Source organism: Oncorhynchus clarkii, chromosome 10 (assembly GCF_045791955.1).
Source record: "Oncorhynchus clarkii lewisi isolate Uvic-CL-2024 chromosome 10, UVic_Ocla_1.0, whole genome shotgun sequence".
In the NCBI taxonomy this organism is placed as follows: Eukaryota; Metazoa; Chordata; class Actinopteri; order Salmoniformes; family Salmonidae; genus Oncorhynchus; species Oncorhynchus clarkii.
In genome coordinates, this window is record NC_092156.1 from 7,725,218 (window position 1) to 7,747,506 (window position 22,289).

Sequence of the window (22,289 nt, forward strand, 5' to 3'; positions counted from 1 at the left end):
GTCAGGGCAGGGTATTACAGACACATGATGTCCACGGTCAGGGCAGGGTATTACAGACACATTCTGTCCACTGTCAGGGCAGGGTATTACAGACACATGATGTCCACTGTCAGGGCAGAGTATTACAGACACATTCTGTCCACTGTCAGGGCAGAGTATTACAGACACATGATGTCCACTGTCAGGGCAGGGTATTACAGACACATTCTGTCCACTGTCAGGGCAGAGTATTACAGACACATTCTGTCCACTGTCAGGGCAGGGTATTACAGACACATGATGTCCACTGTCAGGGCAGGGTATTACAGACACATTCTGTCCACTGTCAGGGCAGGGTATTACAGACACATGATGTCCACTGTCAGGGCAGAATATTACAGACACATTCTGTCCACTGTCAGGGCAGAGTATTACAGACACATCCTGTCCACTGTCAGGGCAGAGTATTACAGACACATGATGTCCACTGTCAGGGCAGAGTACTACAGACACATTCTGTCCACTGTCAGGGCAGAGTATTACAGACACATTCTGTCCACTGTCAGGGCAGGGTATTACAGACACATGATGTCCACTGTCAGGGCAGAGTATTACAGACACATTCTGTCCACTGTCAGGGCAGAGTATTACAGACACATGATGTCCACTGTCAGGGCAGAGTATTACAGACACATTCTGTCCACTGTCAGGGCAGAGTATTACAGACACATTCTGTCCACTGTCAGGGCAGAGTATTACAGACACATGATGTCCACTGTCAGGGCAGAGTATTACAGACACATGATGTCCACTATCAGGGCAGGGTATTACAGACACATTCTGTCCACTGTCAGGGCAGAGTATTACAGATACATTCTGTCCACTGTCAGGGCAGGGTATTACAGACACATGATGTCCACGGTCAGGGCAGGGTATTACAGACACATTCTGTCCACTGTCAGGGCAGGGTATTACAGACACATGATGTCCACTGTCAGGGCAGGGTATTACAGACACATGATGTCCACGGTCAGGGCAGGGTATTACAGACACATTCTGTCCACTGTCAGGGCAGGGTATTACAGACACATGATGTCCACTGTCAGGGCAGAGTATTACAGACACATTCTGTCCACTGTCAGGGCAGAGTATTACAGACACATGATGTCCACTGTCAGGGCAGGGTATTACAGACACATTCTGTCCACTGTCAGGGCAGAGTATTACAGACACATTCTGTCCACTGTCAGGGCAGGGTATTACAGACACATGATGTCCACTGTCAGGGCAGAGTATTACAGACACATTCTGTCCACTGTCAGGGCAGAGTATTACAGACACATCCTGTCCACTGTCAGGGCAGAGTATTACAGACACATTCTGTCCACTGTCAGGGCAGGGTATTACAGACACATGATGTCCACTGTCAGGGCAGGGTATTACAGACACATTCTGTCCACTGTCAGGGCAGAGTATTACAGACACATTCTGTCCACTGTCAGGGCAGAGTATTACAGACACATTCTGTCCACTGTCAGGGCAGAGTACTACAGACACATTCTGTCCACTGTCAGGGCAGGGTATTACAGACACATGATGTCCACTGTCAGGGCAGAGTACTACAGACACATTCTGTCCACTGTCAGGGCAGAGTACTACAGACACATTCTGTCCACTGTCAGGGCAGGGTATTACAGACACATGATGTCCACTGTCAGGGCAGAGTACTACAGACACATTCTGTCCACTGTCAGGACAGAGTATTACAGACACATTCTGTCCACTGTCAGGGCAGAGTATTACAGACACATTCTGTCCACTGTCAGGGGAGAGTATTACAGACACATGATGTCCACTGTCAGGGCAGAGTATTACAGACACATGATGTCCACTGTCAGGGCAGAGTACTACAGACACATTCTGTCCACTGTCAGGGCAGAGTATTACAGACACATTCTGTCCACTGTCAGGGCAGAGTATTACAGACACATTCTGTCCACTGTCAGGGCAGGGTATTACAGACACATGATGTCCACTGTCAGGGCAGAGTACTACAGACACATTCTGTCCACTGTCAGGACAGAGTATTACAGACACATTCTGTCCACTGTCAGGACAGAGTATTACAGACACATTCTGTCCACTGTCAGGGCAGAGTATTACAGACACATGATGTCCACTGTCAGGGCAGAGAAGCCTGGTTGTCAGTGGGCTAAACTGCAAATAGACGTAAAACTTTCAAGCCACTGTAGAAAAAGGCCAAAACATAGGACTCGTATGAATGAGTGGAGAGAAGTGAACAAAGGAGAATGTGATGAGCAGCAGGGTATTGGGTTCAATAGTTACTTACTAAGGAGAATGTGATGAGCAGCAGGGTATTGGGTTCAATAGTTACTTACTAAGGAGAATGTGATGAGCAGCAGGGTATTGGGTTCAATAGTTACTAAGGAGAATGTGATGAGCAGCAGGGTATTGGGTTCAATAGTTACTAAGGAGAATGTGATGAGCAGCAGGGTATTGGGTTCAATAGTTACTAAGGAAAATGTGATGAGCATCAGGGTATTGGGTATTGGGTTCAACAGTTACTTACAAAGGAGACGCAGGCAGCTAACAACAGGATTCTGACCAGGAGGTCTTCAAACTGCTCCACCACCAGCTCCCATAGGGACTTGCCTACAACACACACACACATACACACTGCCTTCAGAAAGTATTCACACCCTTTGACTTATTCCACATTTTGTGGTGTTACAGCCTTGTTCTAAAATTGATTACATTTAGGTTCTCACCCACCTACACACACCTACACCCACCTACACACAACACCCCATAATAACAAAACTGAAAACATGTTTAGAACTTCTGCCAAATTTACTGAAAAATAAATACATAAATATCTAACTTGCATAAGTATTTACACCCTAGAGTGAATACATGTTAGAATCACCGTTGGTAGTGATTACAGCTGTTGGTCTTTCTGTGTAAGCCGCTAAGTGCTTTCCACACCTGAATTCTTCAAGCTCTGTCAAGTTGATGACAGTAGTTGATCATTGCTAGAAAGCCATTTAAGGCTTGCCATAGATTTTCAAGAAGAGTTAAGTCAAAACTGTAACTAGGCCACTCAGGAACATACAATGTTGTCTCGTTAATCAACTCCAGTGTAAATTTGGCTTTGCGTTTTAGCTTATTGTCCTACTGAAAGGTGAATGTCAGGTTTTCCTCTTGGATTTTTCCTGTGCTTGGCTCTATTCAGTTTCTTTTTATCCTGAAAACTCCCCAGTCCTTACCGATGAGAAGCATCCCCATAACATGATGCAGCCACCACCATGCTTGAAAATATGAGAAGTGGTACTCGGTGATGTGTCGTGTTTGCCCCAAATATAACCCTTTATAAATCAGACATGTTCATTTCAGTTTTACTTTAGTGCCTTAATGCAAACAGGATGCATGTTTTTATTCTGTACAGGCTCCCTTCTTTTCACTCTGTCATTTAGGTTAGTATTGTGGAGTAACTACAATGTTGTAGATCCATCCTCAGGAGGAAACTATCACAGCCATTCAACTCTGTAACTGTTTTAAAGTCACCATCGGGCCTCATGGTGATATCCCTGAGCGGTTTCCTTCCTCTCTGGCAACTGAGTCAGGAAGGACGCCTGTTTCTTTGTAGTGCCTGGGTAAGTATAACTATAAAGTATAACTAATAACTTCACCCTGCTCAAAGGGATATTCAATGTCTGCTTTTTAATATTTTTTACCCATCTACCAATGGGTGCCCTTCTTTGTGAGGCGTTGGAAAACCTCCCCTGGCCTTTGTGGTTGAAATTCACTGCTCGACTGGGTGACCTTACGGATAATTGTATGCGTGGGGTACAGAGATGAGGTAGTCATTCAAAAATCATGTTAAACACTATTATTGTAAAATTATTGCAACTTACGTGACTTAAGCAAATTCTTACTTCTGGACTTATTTAGGCTTGCCATAACAAAGGGGTTGCATACTTAATGACGCAAGACATTAACTTTTCATTTTGTATTAATTTGTAATTTATTTATTTTTTACAAAATTATAATAAAAAGTCTAAACAAAATTCCACTTTGACATTATGGGGTATTGTGTGTAGGGCCGTGACACAACATCTAAATGTAATACATTTTAAATTCTGGCTGTAACAACAAATATGTGGAGAAAGTCAGGATGTGTGACTACTTTCTGAAGGCCCTGTACATATAGTCAAGTCATAAGGCTGTCCGGCTATACATCATCTTGTGACAGATACTGTACCTATAAAAACTCTTAGTCCAGGCCTGAAAGTACATCGTGAGAATTGGAACCACAGAAAAACAGCACTACCCAGCCGTTGATAATATGGGACTTCTATAGGTCTATAGTTCTGTTCAGCCAGTCATTAATCCCTCTTCTACTGACAGTGTATCTACATGGGTGGTGCTTCAAGTCAGTGTGTACTCTGAGGACACACACACAAACACACACACACACACACACACACACACACAATCCTAGGCTAAAGGGCTAATCATCAGCTTGTAAAGGAGGGGGCACTAGAATCTCACTGGACATATCAGTATTTACCTTCTTCAGCCGGAAGCTCTGTCAGTGTCACACCACCATCACACCATCCGTGGAGGAATGGAACGGGGAGATGGATGAAGAACAGCGAGAGAGGGAAGGGGGACAGCGAGAGGGAGGGGGGACAATGAGAGAGAGGAGGAACAGCACAAAGACATGTTAATGATTAACAGATTCATTTAGAACAGGCTTTGAGAAGCTTTTGACGTGTGTAAACATTTCCACTTCATCCCGGAGCAGTTGAGTTTAAATGTATGATCACATATGAAATAAAGGAGGGCTTCTCATGACAGTGTTTCTAAACTAAAGGATTAGTGTGTTGTAACAACTCTGATGATTTAAAACAAATGTTATCCTTCAGCTCTCACCATTATCAGATCTGTGTATGGGGGAGGTGTGGAGGGAGGGGGAGGCGTGGAGGGAGGGGGAGGTGTGGAGGGAGGGGGAGGTGTGGAGGGAGGGGGAGGCGTGGAGGGAGGGGGAGGTGTGGAGGGAGGGGGAGGCGCGGAGGGAGGGGGAGGCGCGGAGGGAGGGGGAGGCGTGGAGGGAGGGGGAGGCGTGGAGGGAGGGGGAGGCGCGGAGGGAGGGGGAGGGGGAGGCGCGGAGGGAGGGGGAGGCGTGGAGGGAGGGGGAGGCGTGGAGGGAGGGGGAGGCGTGGAGGGAGGGGGAGGTGTGGAGGGAGGGGGAGGCGTGGAGGGAGGGGGAGGCGTGGAGGGAGGGGGAGGTGTGGAGGGAGGGGGAGGCGTGGAGGGAGGGGGAGGCGTGGAGGGAGGGGGAGGCGCGGAGGGAGGGGGAGGTGTGGAGGGAGGGGGAGGTGCGGAGGGAGGGGGAGGCGTGGAGGGAGGGGGAGGTGTGGAGGGAGGGGGAGGCGTGGAGGGAGGGGGAGGCGCGGAGGGAGGGGGAGGCGTGGAGGGAGGGGGAGGCGTGGAGGGAGGGGGAGGCGCGGAGGGAGGGGGAGGCGCGGAGGGAGGGGGAGGTGTGGAGGGAGGGGGAGGTGTGGAGGGAGGGGGAGGCGTGGAGGGAGGGGGAGGCGTGGAGGGAGGGGGAGGCGCGGAGGGAGGGGGAGGCGCGGAGGGAGGGGGAGGCGCGGAGGGAGGGGGAGGCGTGGAGGGAGGGGGAGGCGTGGAGGGAGGGGGAGGTGTGGAGGGAGGGGGAGGCGTGGAGGGAGGGGGAGGTGTGGAGGGAGGGGGAGGCGTGGAGGGAGGGGGAGGCGTGGAGGGAGGGGGAGGCGTGGAGGGAGGGGGAGGTGTGGAGGGAGGGGGAGGTGTGGAGGGAGGGGGAGGCGTGGAGGGAGGGGGAGGTGTGGAGGGAGGGGGAGGTGTGGAGTGAGGGGGAGGCGTGGAGGGAGGGGGAGGCGTGGAGGGAGGGGGAGGTGTGGAGGGAGGGGGAGGCGTGGTGGGAGGGGGAGGCGCGGAGGGAGGGTTAGGCGCGGAGGGAGGGGGAGGTGCGGAGGGAGGGGGAGGCGTGGAGAGAGGGGGAGGCGTGGAGGGAGGGGGAGGCGTGGAGGGAGGGGGAGGTGTGGAGGGAGGGAGGGACAGGCAGTACAACACCCACCACAGTGATGAGAACCTCTTTACAGCACATGTCCATCTATACTGGTCAGCATAACACTAAGTCACAGCTCAGGTAATGTGATGTTCTGTGTAGCTTGGTTGGTAAAGCATGGGCCTTACAGGATAGTGTGTTCAATTCCCGGGACCACCCGTACGTAAAATGTATGAACGCATGACTAAGTCACATTGGATAAAAGCACCTGCTAAATTGTATGTATATATATATATATATAATTATATAATGAAGTGCTGAACATGCTATAGCAATACACTCCCCTGTCAAGCTAAGACCTCCTGTAAGACTGGTCTATATAACCCTACTGAGATCAGGGCAAAACATTGATATTTGCTAACACAGAAAGCTCTCAATGGCTATAATTTCCAGTCTTACTCTGAAGTCATGATTGAAATACTGAAATATAAAAGCAGGATGGACCTGTTTGGAAACAAACTACAGTATGACTAAGGCATTGAAGGTTTTACATGGTCATCAAACGTGATCCCACTCAGAGGGCCGAAAAGTAGAGGAACCATGACGTGACTCGCCCGGAGGAGAGCCCTTCCAAAAACAGACACACACCCGCACGCCGGGAAATGAAATGTATTTTTATTTCAGGACCACTAGAATTACACAGAGTTAAGGGCAAGATGAAGCAGGAGAGTAAGGGCAAGAAGAAGCAGGAAGTGGGAGAGTAAGGGCAGGATGAAGCAGGAGAGTAAGGGCAAGAAGAAGCAGGAAGTAAGAGAGTAAGGGCAAGAAGAAGCAGGAAGTGGGAGAGTAAGGGCAAGAAGAAGCAGGAAGTGGGAAAGTAAGGGCGAGATGAAGCAGGATAGTAAGGGCAAGAAGAAGCAGGAAGTGGGAGAGTAAGAGCAAGATGAAGCAGGAAGTGGGAGAGTAAGGGCAGGATGAAGCAGGAGAGTAAGGGCAAGAAGAAGCAGGAAGTGGGAGAGTAGTTGAACAGGCAGTTAACCCACTGCTCCTAGGCCGTCATTGAAAATAAGAATTTGTTCTTAACTGACTTGCCTAGTTAAATAAAGGTAAAATAACATTTAAAAAAAGGGCAAGATGAAGCAGGAATATAACTGTTGTTGTAAAACTGGCCTATAAATAACTAGTGAATGCATTTCAGTCATAGCCCTACTGCTTTCTATTCCCTCTTAGTTCTTAACCAATTATCTCATCATCATCATTCTTGCCTCATCCTCACACACAGTGATCTGTATTATTCATTGTTTAATGAGAATAAAGTATTTCAGCAACATGCATATGGAGGTGCTGGTTCCTGTAGGAGCTCTGAGCTGAACATGGGGGAAACCCCCTTTGAGGACTGTGTACTGTGTCCGAAGTTCCAGAAAACTTTTCCCTGCTCTGCCAGTCTGACATAAGCCCTTTTCCCGGTTAGACAAGTGGGGAGGCAGACTATTGTTTTTATGGCAGACAGGCTGCCTGCAGTTCCTAGTTCTGCTGGTCTGAGCTGGGAAGAGAGCCTTGCTAGCTGGAAGGGAAAGAGGGAGGGAGGACTGGAGGGGTTGAACGGGGTTCCCCAGCCCTCTCTGTGCCAAGGATTTCCTCCTCACTGTAGTCATCTGGGTTCCGTCAGCCTCAGCCTGTTCTGGAACATTCCAACTGACTTCACCATGCCTCTATTCTTCTCCACTCTCTCTCTCTCCGGCTCTCAGCTTCTCATTTTCTGCCCTCCTACCAATCATGTGCTCTCCCCCCTGGCTATGAGACAATGAAAACAAAAGCCAGCCTGTTTATACACTACCAGTCCAACCAGAGAGGAATCACTTCCTGGTTACAGTAGCCAACAGAACATAGAGGTTCCATGTCCAAGTACATGGCCAGCAAACCTGAGCTTAGGTAGCATTTGAAATACGTTAGCTGGGCTTGATCAAGCCTGGCACAATGGAATAGTTGCAAAAGTGGAAACCCTGAAAATGCTTCAAGTATTTGAAAGACTTCAAATAGTATTTGAACCCAGGTCTGATGGCCGGTAACAGACAGCCAGGAGAAGCACCAGGAAACGTAACATCCGTCACCACTAGGACATGGGATGTGCTGAGTCAGTAGCTTTCACTACAACGTCCTACCACACACACACACACACACACACACACACACACACACACACACACATACACACACACTTAAAAATTTCTCCTCTGCCTAATGATTAGAGCTGTAACGGTTTCAGACTAAAACTACAGGTCATCATATGGAAAGCACAGCAATAGGGCTAGATTATTGAGGTCCTCTCAGTCTCAACTGCAAATAGGTGGACGTTTTCAAAACAGTTGCCATGACTACTTGGCTTGTGGAAACTACTGGAAAACAGTGTTTCATTGGGTAACGTCGCCAACGCCTGCCGAAAATAACACAAAATAACTGTTAAGCAATGCATTTTAGGACCTTGATACATTCCGACACTACACACTAGGTCTGCATCAAAATTGCACCCTATTCTCAATATAGTGCACTTTTGACCAGCAGAGTAACCCCATAGACTAAATAGCTAAAAAGTTACATTTGACCAGAGCACCATTAAGGGAATAGGTCAAAATGTGGTTCACAAATTAATTATAGATTTTTTTAACCAGGCAAGTCAGTTAAGAACAAATTCTTACTTTACAACGACTGCCTACCCCGGGCCAAACCCGAACCCGGGCGACGCTGAGCCAATTGTGCGCCGCTCTATGGGACTCTCCAATCACTGCCGGTTGTGATACAGCCTGGAATCGAACCATGCCTTAGATCGCCACTCGGAAGCCCTAATAGGGGGTCACGCACTGGCTCTCTAGGCATCTAACAGCAAGTGCAGCATAGTAACCCCATAGACTAAATAGTTAAAAAGCTAATCTCTGAAACCGAGGGAACTGGTACTGGCTTTTATAGTGGGGTAATAAGCAGGTGGTCAGGAGATGCCCTCCGTTGGCATACTGCTGCATTTAAGAAAACAGCCAGAGTTAGTCAAAGAAATAGCAGCCAGTCAGCGGCTGTGGCAAAAGGCCATAGAGAGCAGAGCAGTCAGCAAGCACTCCAACTCTCTCTCTCGGTCGGTCTCATAGTTAAAGACCTGCAGGACCAGCAGGACTGACTGTGGCTAAGGTCTGTGAAAACAGGTCAGGTCTAGAAATTACACAAAGGTGAACTCTGGTGACCTTCCTCTACCCCCACTGTAAATCTACATACATTAACCAGATGACGTATTAGATGTGAATGGTAAGTGTCAGACGTATCATTGACTGGCAGTCTATGATCGTGTCTACTCAGTGGATGTCACTCATTTAATATAAATGGAGAGTGCACCTTCCTTCCCAGGAGAGGCTGGAGGCTGACTTAGTGTTTAAGGGTAGTTGGGTCTGTCTCCCTCCCCGTCTTTGTGTGTGTGTGTGTGAATGCCTGTCTCTCCGGTTTTGTGCGTGAGAGACAGAGATACGGCAGAGGATTTGGCAGAGAGCTCACCCGTGGCCTGGAGCGATGTAACGTTACTAGAGTTGTGGTGAGTGGACTGGGAGAGCCTACCTGGTCCAACTGTGGCTCGCACTACTCACTACTACTCTTGGCATGAGAAGCGGCCATTTTGGGTTGTTAAACTCAAGATGTAGATGTATTTCTCTATTAATAGTATCTAAAGTAATTAACCAAATATAGCATCAGTACCTCAGACATGGGGGGGTTCTCTAGGGCTGGGCGGTGTGTGTAGTAAAATACGGTACACACACACACAGAGAGTTGAGCTGCTTCAACGGAGCCAACCAACTACCACCTGGGATACCATCAGGCCCCTCAACAAGACAGCAGTAAGAACCAACCACATGATCAAGTCTAATTCAGTGAAGACTGAGCAGCACTGACAGATAGTAGAAGGGTCTGTGTGTAGCTCAATGCTGCCTCTGCTTAGCTCAGTGACTCAACATCCAGAAGGCCTCTGAGTGTGACTGACTTATTTAATCTTTATTTTACCAGGTAAGCCAGTTGAGAACAAGTTCTCATTCACAACCGTGACCTGGCTAAGATAAAGCAAAGCGACAAAAACAGAGTTACACATGGAATAAACAAGCATATAGTCAAGAACAGAATAGGAAGAAAAAAAAGTCTATATACAGTGTGTGCAAATGAGGTGAGATAAGGGAGATAAGGCAATAAATAGGCCATAGTGGCAAAGTAATTACAATTTAGTAATTAAATACTGGAGTGATAGATGTGCAGAAGATGAATGTGCAAGTAGAGCTACTGAGGTGCAAAGGAGCAACAACAAAAAATAACAATATGGGGATGAGGTAGTTGGATTGGCTATTTACAGATGGGCTATGTACAGGTGCAGTGAACTGTGAGCTGCTCTGACAGCTGGAGCTTAAAGTTAGTGAGGGAGATATGAGTCTCCAGCTTCAGTGATTTTTGCAGTTCGTTCCAGTCATTGGCAGCAGGGAACTGGAAGGAGAGGCGGCCAAAGGAGGTATTGACTTTGAGGGTGACCAGAAAAATATACCTGTTGGAGCGCCTGCTACGGGTGGGTGCAGCTATGGTGACCAGTGAGCTGCGATAAGGTGGGGTTTTACCTAGCAAAGACTTTTAGATGACATGGAGCCAGTGGGTTTGGCGAAGAATATGAAGAGAGGGCTAGCCAACGAGAGCATGCAGGTCACAGTGGTGGGAAGTATATGGGGCTTTGGTGACAAAACAGATGGCACTGTGATAGACTGCATCCAATTTGCTGAGTAGAGTGTCGAGGCTATTTTGTAAATGACGTCACCAAAGTCAAGGATCAGTAGGATAGTTTTACCAGGGTATGTTTGGTGACTGAAGGAGACTTTGTTGCAAAATAGGAATTTGATTTTGGATTGGAGATGCTTAATGTGAGTCTGGAAGGAGAGACACCTAGGTATTTGTAGATGTCCACAAATTCAAAGTTTGAACCATCCAGAGTAGGGATGCTGGACCGACAGGCAGGTGCTGGTATTGATCGGTTGAAGAGCATGCATTTAGCTTTACTTGGATTTAAGAGCAGTTGGAGGCCACAGAAGGAGAGTTGTATGGCATTGAAGCTCATCTGGAGGTTAGTTAACACAGTGTCCAAAGAAGGGCCAGAAGTACGCAGAATGGTGTCGTCTGCGTAGAGGTGGATCAGAGAATCACCAGCAGCAAGAGCGACATCATTGATATATACAGAGAAAAGAGTCGGCCCGAGAAATGAACCCTGTGGCACCCCCATAGAGACTGCCAGAGGTCCGGACAACAGACCCTCCGGTTTGACACACTGATCTCCATCTGAAAATTAATTGATGAACCAGGCTAGGCAGTCATTTGAGAAACCAAGGCTGTTGAGTCTGCCGATAAGAATGTGGTGATTGACAGTGTCGAAATCCTTGGCCAGGTCTATGAATGCACAGTATTGCCCCTTATCGATGGAGGTTATGATATCGTTTAGGACCTTGAGCGTGGCTGAGGTGCACCCATGACCAGCTCGGAAACCAGATTTCATAGCGGAGAAGGTATGGTGGGATTCGAAATGGTTGGTGATCTGTTTGTTAACTTGGCATTTCGAATATTTTAGAAAGGCAGGGCAGGATATATATAGGTCTGTAGCAGTTTGGGTCTAGAGAGTGTCTCCCCCTTTGAATAGGGGGGGATGACTGTGGCAGCTTTCCAATCTTTAGGGATCTCAGACGATACGAAAGAGAGGTTGAACAGGCTAGAAATAGTGGTTGCAACAATTGCGGCAGATCATTTTAGAAAGAGAGGGTCCAGATTGTCTAGCCCTGCTGATTTGTAGGGGTCCAGATTTTGCAGCTCTTTCAGAACATCAGCTATCTGGATTTGGGTGAAGGAGAAATGGGAGAGGCTTGGGCACGTTGCTGTGGGGGGAGCAGGGTTGTTGACCGGGGTAGGGGTAGCAAAGTGGAAAGCATGGCCAGCCGTAGAAAAATGCTTATTGAATTTCTCAATTGTAGTGGATTTATCGGTGGTGACAGTGTTTCCTAGCCTCAGTGAGGTGGGAGGAGGTGTTCTTATACTCCATGGACTTTACAGTGTCTCAGAACATTTTGGAGTTTGTGCTGCAGGATGCAAATTTCTGTTTGAAAAAGCTAGCCTTTGCTTTCCTAACTGCCTGTGTATATTGGTTCCTAACTTCCCTGAAAAGTTGCATATCATGGGGGCTATTCGATGCTAATGTAGTACACCACAGGATGTTTTTGTGCTGGTCAAGGGCAGTCAGGTCTGGAGTGAACCACGGGCTATATCTGTTCCTGGTTCTACATTTTTTGAATGGGGCATGCTTATTTAATATTGTGAGAAAATCACTTTAAAAAAAATACCCAGACATCCTCTACTGACAGAATGAGGTCAATATCATTCCAGGATACCCAGGCCAGGTCGTTTAGAAATGCCTGCTCACTGAAGTGTTTTAGGGAGCGTTTTGACAGTGATGAGGGGTGGTCGTTTAAACGCAGACCCATTACGGACGCAACCAATGAGGCAGTGATCGCTGAGATCCTGGTTGAAGACAGCAGAGGTGTATTTGGAGGGCAAGTTGGTCAGGATGCTATCTAAGAGGGTGCCCATGGTTACGGATTTGGGGTTGTACCTGGTAGGTTCATTGATAATTTGTGTGAGATTGAGTGCATCAAACTTAAATTGTAGGATGGCCGGGGTGTTAAGCATGTCCCAGTTTAGGTCACCTAACAGCAAAAGCTCTGAAGATAGATGGGGGGCAATCTATTCACATATGGTGTCCGGGGCACAGCTGGGGGCAGAAGGTGGTTTATAGCAAGCGGCAACGGTGAGAGACTTGTTTCTGGAAAGGTGGATTTTTAAAAGTAGAAGCTCAAATGGTTTGGGCACAGACCTGGATAGCATGACAGAACGCTGCAGTAGATTGCAGTAGATTGTGACTCCAATTTGTAAAAATCCAAAGAACTTCACAGATCTTCATTGTAAAGTGTTTAAACCACTGTTTCCCATGCTTGTGCAATGAACCATAAACAATTAATGAACATATAGACCTCCCTATAGACTAGTGTGTAGACCTCCCTATAGACTAGTGTGTAGACTTCCCTATAGACTAGTGTGTAGACTTCCCTATAGACTAGTGTGGAACGGTCGTTAAGACACTAACAGCTTACAGACGGTAGGCAATTAAGGTCACAGTAATGAAAACTTAGGACACTAAATAGGCATTTCTACTGACTCTGAAAAACACTAAAAGAAGGATGCCCAGGGTCCCTGCTCATCTGCGTGAACAGGCCTTAGGTATGCTGCAAGGAGGCATGAGGACTGCAGATGTGGCCAGGGCAATACATTGCAATGTTCATATCAAGAGACGCCTAAGACAGCGTTACAGGGAGACAGGACGGACAGCTGATCGTCCTCGCAGTGGCAGACCACGTGTAACAACACCGGCACAGGATTGGTACATCTGAATATCACACCTGCGGGACAGGTACAGGATGACAATAACAATTGCCCAAGTTACACCAGGAACACAAAATTCCTCCATCAGTCCTCAGACTGTCCACAATAGGCTGAGAGAGGCTGGACTGAGGGCTTGTAGGCCTGTTGTAAGGCAGGTCCTTATCAGACACCACCGGCAACAACGTCGCCTATGGGCACAAACCCACAGTCGCTGGACCAGACAGGGCTGGCAAAAAGTGCTCTTCACTGACGAGTCGCAGTTTTGTCTCACCAGGGGTGATGGTCGAATTTGCGTTTATGGTCGAAGGAATGAGCGTTACACCGAGGCCTGTACTCTGGAGCGGGATCGATTTGGAGGTGGAGGGTCCGTCATGGTCTGGGGCGGTGTGTCACAGCATCATCGGACTCAGCTTGTTCTCATTGCAGGCAATCTCAACGCTGTGCGTTACAGGGAAGACATCCTCCTCCCTCATGTGATACCCTTCCTGCAGGCTCATCCTGACATGACCCTCCAGCATGACAATGCCATCACCCATAGTTTTGGGTCGTAAATCTTGGTAACCAGGTTTCCGCCATTCAACCCTAGTCTGTTTTACGTAGGGTAGGGTCTGTGTTTTACCTAGGGTAGGGTTAGTGTTTTACCTAGGGTAGGGTTAGGGTCTGTGTTTAACGTAGGGTAGGGTTAGGGTCTGTGTTTAACGTAGGGTTAGGGTCTGTGTTTTACCTAGGGTAGGGTTAGGGTCTGTGTTTTACCTAGGGTAGGGTTAGGGTCTGTGTTTTACCTAGGGTAGGGTCTGTGTTTTACCTAGGGTAGGGTTAGGGTCTGTGTTTTACCTAGGGTAGGGTCTGTGTTTTACCTAGGGTAGGGTTAGGGTCTGTGTTTTACCTAGGGTAGGGTTAGTGTTTTACCTAGGGTAGGGTTAGGGTCTGTGTTTTACCTAGGGTAGGGTTAGGGTCTGTGTTTAACGTAGGGTAGGGTTAGGGTCTGTGCTTTACCTAGGGTAGGGTTAGGGTCTGTGTTTAACGTAGGGTAGGGTTAGGGTCTGTGCTTTACCTAGGGTAGGGTTAGGGTCTGTGCTCTACAAACATTAAGTCAGCAGCCCCAGCCAGACGACAGAGTCAGCGTGCTGGCCCATTTCTCTTACACAAACACAGGGGTACAAAAAAAAAGGCTTTTTTAAACCACCTCCCATGTGGTTGGGGGTGCGAGCTGCAAATACACGTCACCACTCACACACGTTCTCAAAGCAACATCTTTTGTCATAGACGGGCCCCTCTGCACGCTGAACGTACTGTCTTCTTTCACTACACACACGCTCAGAGTCGCGGTCTTCACAAGTAACACCAGCAGACAAAAAGAGAAGTTGTAATTATTCTTGTGAATGACACACTACATATTACCGGATGGGTGTGGGTGTGTGTGGCCTGAAGTAGCAAGGACACTAAGCGCGAGTCCCACTGGTCTGTGTGGACAGAAGGTCCTCTTAACATGAAGAAAAGAACTGAAATATACTCTGCTTGCTAGTGTTTGTCACCGTTTGTAACAATTGAAACCAACTCATTAAGTGACAACCAATGTTTTTGACCATGTTAATGTCATCAACCCACCCAAATGTTTCAGCTTTGAGTATGTAAAACACAGGGTTAAAACTTGCGGTCACAAAACAAAATGTCCCCCCCCATACAGTTTCAGAATAAAAGGAGACATGGCTTCCATAATGACACCACAGGTTTTGACTAGGGGTAAGACAGGCCTTACTGAATGTGTGTGCTATGCTAGGATAACAGTAACACCAAGGCACAACGCACCTCTGACACTACCAACGGTGACAATGTATCATCTAAAACGGAGGAGTCTCCCCTACATAGCCCATGGTCGTGATCTGAGAATACTGTAGAAAAAAATATTTTCCAATAGAAAACAACTATAAATCCAGATAGTCCACTTTAGTTTCCATTCAGTGCCTAACGAACCCTCCATCCAGGAGTTCCAGAGCCAGACAAAGTTTGAAACAGGCCTCGCGTCCTGTACTGGCGTAGGAATGTTATGTCTGTGTCTAAGAAACTGGCCGATATATCTTCCCCTGGAGTGTTGCCAGTACCTGCTACAGCAGAGCAGATCGCTTGAAGGAACAAGGGGCTTCCCTAGTTCATAACCTTTTTTTTATTTTATTTTTTAGTTACTCCTAAATTACATTATAAATATTCAGAAATATTATATTCAGCCCTCATGCACAGCGGACTATTTATTTACCCTTTTTTTTACCAGGTAAACTGACTGAGAACTCTCTTTGATAATTAGGCTTATGGCCTTACGAGTTCCCCAAGCCCAAAAGCACTGCCATACAGCAATAGCCTACCTAATCCTGTTTGTGTTCACCAGTAAGAGATTAGTTTGCAGGACTTGTTTGTTTGTGGTCATGTTGTCTACAGGTGTAATAATAAACGAACTACAGAACAGCTCCTGTATTCTCCCTATGAAAACAATCCATCTCGGTGTCAGAGAGCGAGAAGTAATCATGGAGGGTTTGTAGTAGAGGTCGACCGATTATGATTTTTCAACGCCGATACCGATTATTGGAGGACAAAAAAAGGGCCCTACCGATTAATCGGCCGATTTTTTTATTTTTTTTTATTTGTAATAATGACAATTACAACAATACTGAATGAACAATTATTTTAACTTAATATAATACATCAATAAAATCAATTTAGCCTCAAATAAATAATGAAACATGTTCAATTTGGTTTAAATAATGCAAAAACAAAGTGTTGGAGAAGAAAGGAAAAGTGCAATATGTGCCATGTAAGAAAGCTAACGTTTAAGTTCCTTGCTCAGAACATGAGAACATATGAAAGTTGGTGGTTCCTTTTAACATGAGACTTCAATATTCCCAGGTAAGAAGTTTTAGGTTGTAGTTATTATAGGAATATTTCCCACTATATAATTTGTATTTCATTAACCTTTGACTATTGGATGTTCTTATAGGCACTTTAGTATTGCCAGTGTAACAGTATAACTTCCATCCCTCTCCTCGCTCCTCCCTGGGCTCGAACCAGCAACACAATGACAACAGCCACCATCGAAGCAGCGTTACCCATGCAGAGCAAGGGGAACAACTACTAGAAGGCTCAGAGCGAGTGACGTTTGAAATGCAATTAGCGCGCGCTAACTAGCTAGCCATTTCACTTCGGTCACACCAGCCTCATCTCGGGAGTTAACAGGCTTGAAGTCATAAACAGCACAATGCTTGATGCACAACGAAGAGCTGCTGGCAAAACGCCCGAAAGTGCTGTTTGAATGAATGTTCACGCGCCTGCTTCTGCCTACCACCGCCCAGTCAGATGCTTAGATACTTGTATGCTTGTATGCTCAGTCAGATTATATGCAACGCAGGACACGCTAGATAATATCTAGTAATATCATCAACCATGTGTAGTTAACTAGTGATTATGATTGATTGTTTTTTATAAGATAAGTTTAATGCTAGCTAGCAACTTACCTTGGCTTACTGCATTCGCGTAACAGGCAGTCTCTTTGTGGAGTGCAACGAGAGAGAGGCAGGTCGTTATTGCGTTGGACTAGTTAACTGTAAGGTTGCAAGATTGGTTCCCCCGAGCTGACAAGGTGAAAATCTGTTGTTCTGCCCCTGAACGAGGCAGTTAACCCACCGTTCCTAGGCCGTCATTGAAAATAAGAATGTGTTCTCAACTGACTTGCCTCGTTAAATAAAAGGTATCATTTTTTTTTTAATAATAAAATACTACAACAACAAAAAAAGTCGGCGCCCAAAAATACCGATTTCTGATTGTTATGAAAACTTGAAATCGGCCCTAATTAAATCGGCCATTCCGATTAATCGGTCGACCTCTAGTTTGTAACAGAAAAGCATGCCACCCACACACTTTGAACAGCGGCTCCCTCCCTGCAACCATCACCAAACTCATTGGCGTGAGTCGCTGTAACCAACTTGGTAATCCAAGTACAGTGAGTCGTTGCTGTCAACTACAAAAGGCAGGCTGTGGTGGGTTTGTCGGCAGAGGGGAACGAGCCGTTCAGTGTGCCACATACATATCTCAGCTGAGTGGTGTAGCTATTAAAACTTAAATTAACACTTCCTTTTCCTTGTCTTGTTGGCTGTGAGGGATTAGAGAGCGGGACATTGGTCACGTTCAGCAGGAAATACACAGTTGAACTTTGCAGATAGACATTTCATGAATAGAACTGACAAGATTGCTTCTTCTACATGTTCGAGAGGCATGTTTGTTCCACAGAATATATTTATATCTGAACGTTCCACAACGTTGTGCCCTACTGAACGCAACCCTGGTTTACAGCCAAGAGAGGAAAGGGTATTCCCTTAAGCAAACATATCTACGAGCACACACACACACACACACACACGGGAAGTCAGTTCACAACTAGCAACGAAAGATGTGTAACCAGATGTTTATTTTTCCATGAAGTCGTCACAGCAACACACAGATCTCTGGGTAGGTTTCGCTCCATGCAACAAAGGACTGCTGGTTCTCTCTAATGATACAGCACAGCACAGCTCCTCTATAGCGAAAAGGCTCCAGCCACCATGCAAAAAATAATCAGGCCAAAGACTCAGGACCATTGTAAAGGTGCCAAGTTCAGTAACACATCCATTAAGCAGCACCACATCTACATCTGATTAAGGATTTAGCGGAAGGCTTTGATCCAATAAATCCACAGAGGAAAAGACGTGAACCATTATACTGCATCATCAACAGGTTGTAGCCTATAGAAACACCCCTTTGAGCACATTGAGGGATGGTCCTGGATATTTGTTTTCAGTGCAGATTTCACACAAGTCAGCGCTGTTGTTCCGCGCTGTTGTTCCCCTTCCTCCCAGAAGAAGATGAAAAGAGTTTCCTCAACTTATGAATGTTATCATTCCACTATGGCGCCACTATGGTGGTGCCATAGTAGAATCCAGAATTAATGGTGGTGCCATAGTGGAATTAATGGTGGTGCCATAGTGGCATCCAGAATTAATGGCGGTGCCAAAGTGGAATAAATGGTGGTGCCATAGTAGAATCCAGAATTAATGGTGGTGCCATAGTGGAATTAATGGTGGTGCAATAGTGGCATCCAGAATTAATGGTGGTGCCATAGTGGCATCCAGAATTAATGGTGGTGCCATAGTAGAATCCAGAATTAAAGGTGGTGCCATAGTGGAATCCAGAATTAATGGTGGTGCCATAGTGGAATAAATGGTGGTGCCATAGTAGAATCCAGAATTAATGGTGGTGCCATAGTGGAATAAATGGTGGTGCCATAGTGGAATTAATGGTGGTGCCATAGTGGAATCCAGAATTAATGGTGGTGCCATAGTGGAATCCAGAATTAATGGTGGTGCCATAGTGGAATCCAGAATTAATGGTGGTGCCATAGTGGAATTAATGGTGGTGCCATAGTGGCATTTATGGTGGTGCCATAGTGGCATCCAGAATTAATGGTGGTGCCATAGTGAAATCCAGAATTAATGGTGGTGCCATAGTGGAATTAATGTTGGTGCCATAGTGGAAGCCAGAATTAATGGTGGTGCCATAGTGGAATTAATGGTGGTGCCATAGTGGCATTTATGGTGGTGCCATAGTGGCATCCAGAATTAATGGTGCCATAGTGAAATCCAGAATTAATGGTGGTGCCATAGTGGAATAAATGGTGGTGCCATAGTGGCATTCAGAATTAATGGTGGTGCCATAGTGGAATCCAGAATTAATGGTGGTGCAATAGTGGAATTTATGTTGGTTCCATAGTGGAATCCAGAATTAATGGTGGTGCCATAGTGGCATCCAGAATTAATGGTGGTGCCATAGTGGCATCCAGAATTATCACTAAATGCCAGTATCTTCCCCTTGATACAGTAGCCTACCATGGCATGAGTGTGTAACTTCAAACCTAGAGTATTAACCATGCGTATTACAACTAATGGGGTTGAAATGGAAACAGGTAAATCAAGTTCTCTCTATCAGTTGTGTATTTTACAGAATTATCCCACAGAAACACTTCCTCCTTATCAACTTGATTGACTGCCTCTCGTGTGAAATATCCATTCACATGAAATAGTAGACTGTCTATAGCAGGAATGACATGTAATAAATAATATGTTACCTATTTATATTTAAATTAAAGGGTGAATAGTTGTTCTCCAATTAGCTCAAGACTAAAGTTACTCCTTAGTCCAATGACCTTACATGTTCTGTTTAAAGAGCGAATTGGCTCTGGAAGTGAAAACATCCAAATACTCCCTCCTCTATAAACGGGAATCGATTACCAAATGAGGTACGGGTCTAGACACATAAATCCCTGTACTTTAAATATCACATTAAAATGATTTTTTTTTTTAATGGAAAAACGCACACTTACTGTATGTACACTGTTTTAACGTAGTTGCAGCCGACAGTATTTTTCAGTGACAACACGTTTGTGGCGTCCATCTTTCGTTTACACACAGGTGTTCGGAAGAGCCAGAAAGCTCATTTGCACAGGTAGTCCACGGTCTTCTGTCTGTTTTCCGTAGAAAAGCGCTGTAACATGGACATATGGCTACGTGGGACCCTAACCCTATAGAAAAGGTATGTATCACTTTTACCTTTTAAAAATATATATAATTATGGATCGCTGATATGAAAATATAAGGTAATTTTGCTTCTATTGCAAGCGATGCATGTTAATGTCCAGACCCGAGCATCCAATAAACCCCCCGTATAGAATGTGCCTTAGTCCAATGACTATGTGTAATGTAATGGAACAGAGTCATGATCAAAAAGCTAGATGGTACCATAATGTGTAAAGGCTATTCCTATTGTTGACTATAGCCCCAAATGAAATTGTTACAGTATTGCACTTATTCTTAATTAATAATTGTCGTTGATAAACGTGCCATAATACTAGTCTACCCCACCCCCCCCAAAAAAAATACATGCATGCATGAATGCATTACAAAACCGATGCGATAGACGTCCAGCCTAAATACAGGTGTTACAATAATAGCATATTCTATTAATCTGGTTGAAGGTTGTAATAGTTCTCCGTGATAAGGAGCGATCGGGTTCAGTGCGTTGTTTCCCCACTTACACACAACTTTGTTTAAAGCGAGAAACTCAATGTAGCTCAGTGAAGTGTGATAAAAAAATTAAACAACGGACAGTAGCGTCAAGCATAAGATCAGTCAAAAGATGTCGGGTGGAAGAAACATTGTATGCGACAGATATTCGTGTTTTTCAATAAGGCGCGGGGAAATCATTTAACCAATTTCCCTAAACTGTTCAATGATATCCGTGACTGTGGAAATCGGCATTTAACACTCAACCAGGTAAACTGAATAACAGTAAACAGCAACAATGTTACTCACCGTTCGGTCCATATTTTTCAAAATTAGATTTCACTTGTTCAAGTGTGAGTCCAGTGTTTTCGTTCACACTGAAGTTCTCTAAAACTTCAGATGCGGATTTCGTGTGCGCGCTATCCATCTCGGGGGGAGAACAGACTAACTAAACAATTAAATTAAAAGGCATGTAGTTAAATATGGAACATCTATTACGACAATAAAGGTCTAATATACAGTCGTTTTCCACCGATGTGCCTTGCGTTCAGACTGCCAAGCGGAGGTGGCTCTGCCTGCTAGACGGTCACCTGCCTCCTCTTCTGCGAGCCGACAATTGGAGCTGTACCGCCGGATTCCTTTTCAAGACAACTCTATTGCCCAATAGATCCTACTGCAGTCAGCACTTCATCAAACCACAAGGTGTGATATGTTGGGACGGCGTAGGGACCGCCTCTCTCGTGAGTGAGCGTGTTCGAACACTCGCTTGCCTTCCTATTGGTTGTCATTACCTGAGTGTAAAGCTCTGCTAAACTCCCATCGTTTTGATAAGCCAAATACGGTTTAGGCCTATAGTTCTTATGAAAAGTCACAGGAGGTAATACTATGTCATTCTCAAGATACAAATGTTTCATATGTCATCAGTTCATGCTTGGGGTTATGGATCTCTTCCCTTTTGGCACATCATCTTGTGCAAAGAAAGTCTCACTTTTAAAAGCTCATAATATGTTACTCATAACACCAAAAACGTGGTTGACTCGTCCTATACTTGTATTTATGACAAAAGCATAAATGAGAGGGGGGAAAAAACACTTCAAAAATCCCACCTCAAACTTGCTTTCTATTTCCTCATAGCGGATGACGTCATGTTTTTGTGTGAGACGTCTCATTGGCCCAATCAGCTGTTTACTTGTCAGTAATACTTTTACTGACCAGTATATGCCCAGACCATTCTGTTGTTGTGATATGGCCATACCATTCAAACACAGAAAAGCTGTTTTAAAACATATTTAATTACATTTTTTTTTAAGGAGAACTATTTCACTCATATTGTAATTTATTATATATAATATTTCTGGAAACACTGGACAGCTTATTTAAAAGTCTCCTAAACACAATTGCAGAAAATGAGACTTTCTTAAATGTTGTACTTCTTGGAATAGCTGTAGTCTACATCTCTGGAAATAGTTTGCCAATTGAGTGTAATCAAATGTTGACTAATCTAATGCCCACACGCAACTCCTACATAGCCCTTCACTTCACACTATGAGCTAGTTAGGTAAGTGAGTTACTGTCCTTGAACAGTGTGCACCTGGGTCATCCTTGAATCCAGGGCCGGCTCTAGCGTTTTGGGGTCCCTAAGCAATATTTGGATGGGCCCCTCCACCTTGCGG

General features: G+C 45.6%; 1 protein-coding gene across 1 annotated transcript in view; it reads right to left on the reverse strand.

Annotated features, from left to right (window-relative positions):
• Nucleotides 1-21,220, reverse strand: part of LOC139417966 (sarcoplasmic/endoplasmic reticulum calcium ATPase 1-like) — a 103,434-nt gene extending 82,214 nt beyond the window's left edge. The window contains exons 1-3 of the mRNA XM_071166995.1: nucleotides 20,926-21,220; nucleotides 4,571-4,588; nucleotides 2,570-2,652 (exon numbers count right to left, since the gene is read on the reverse strand). Of these exons, the coding sequence (XP_071023096.1) occupies nucleotides 2,570-2,652; nucleotides 4,571-4,588; nucleotides 20,926-21,043 (219 nt within the window). The 5' untranslated portion in view covers nucleotides 21,044-21,220. The remainder of the gene's footprint in view (nucleotides 1-2,569; nucleotides 2,653-4,570; nucleotides 4,589-20,925) is intronic.
• Nucleotides 21,221-22,289: the final 1,069 nt, after the last annotated feature.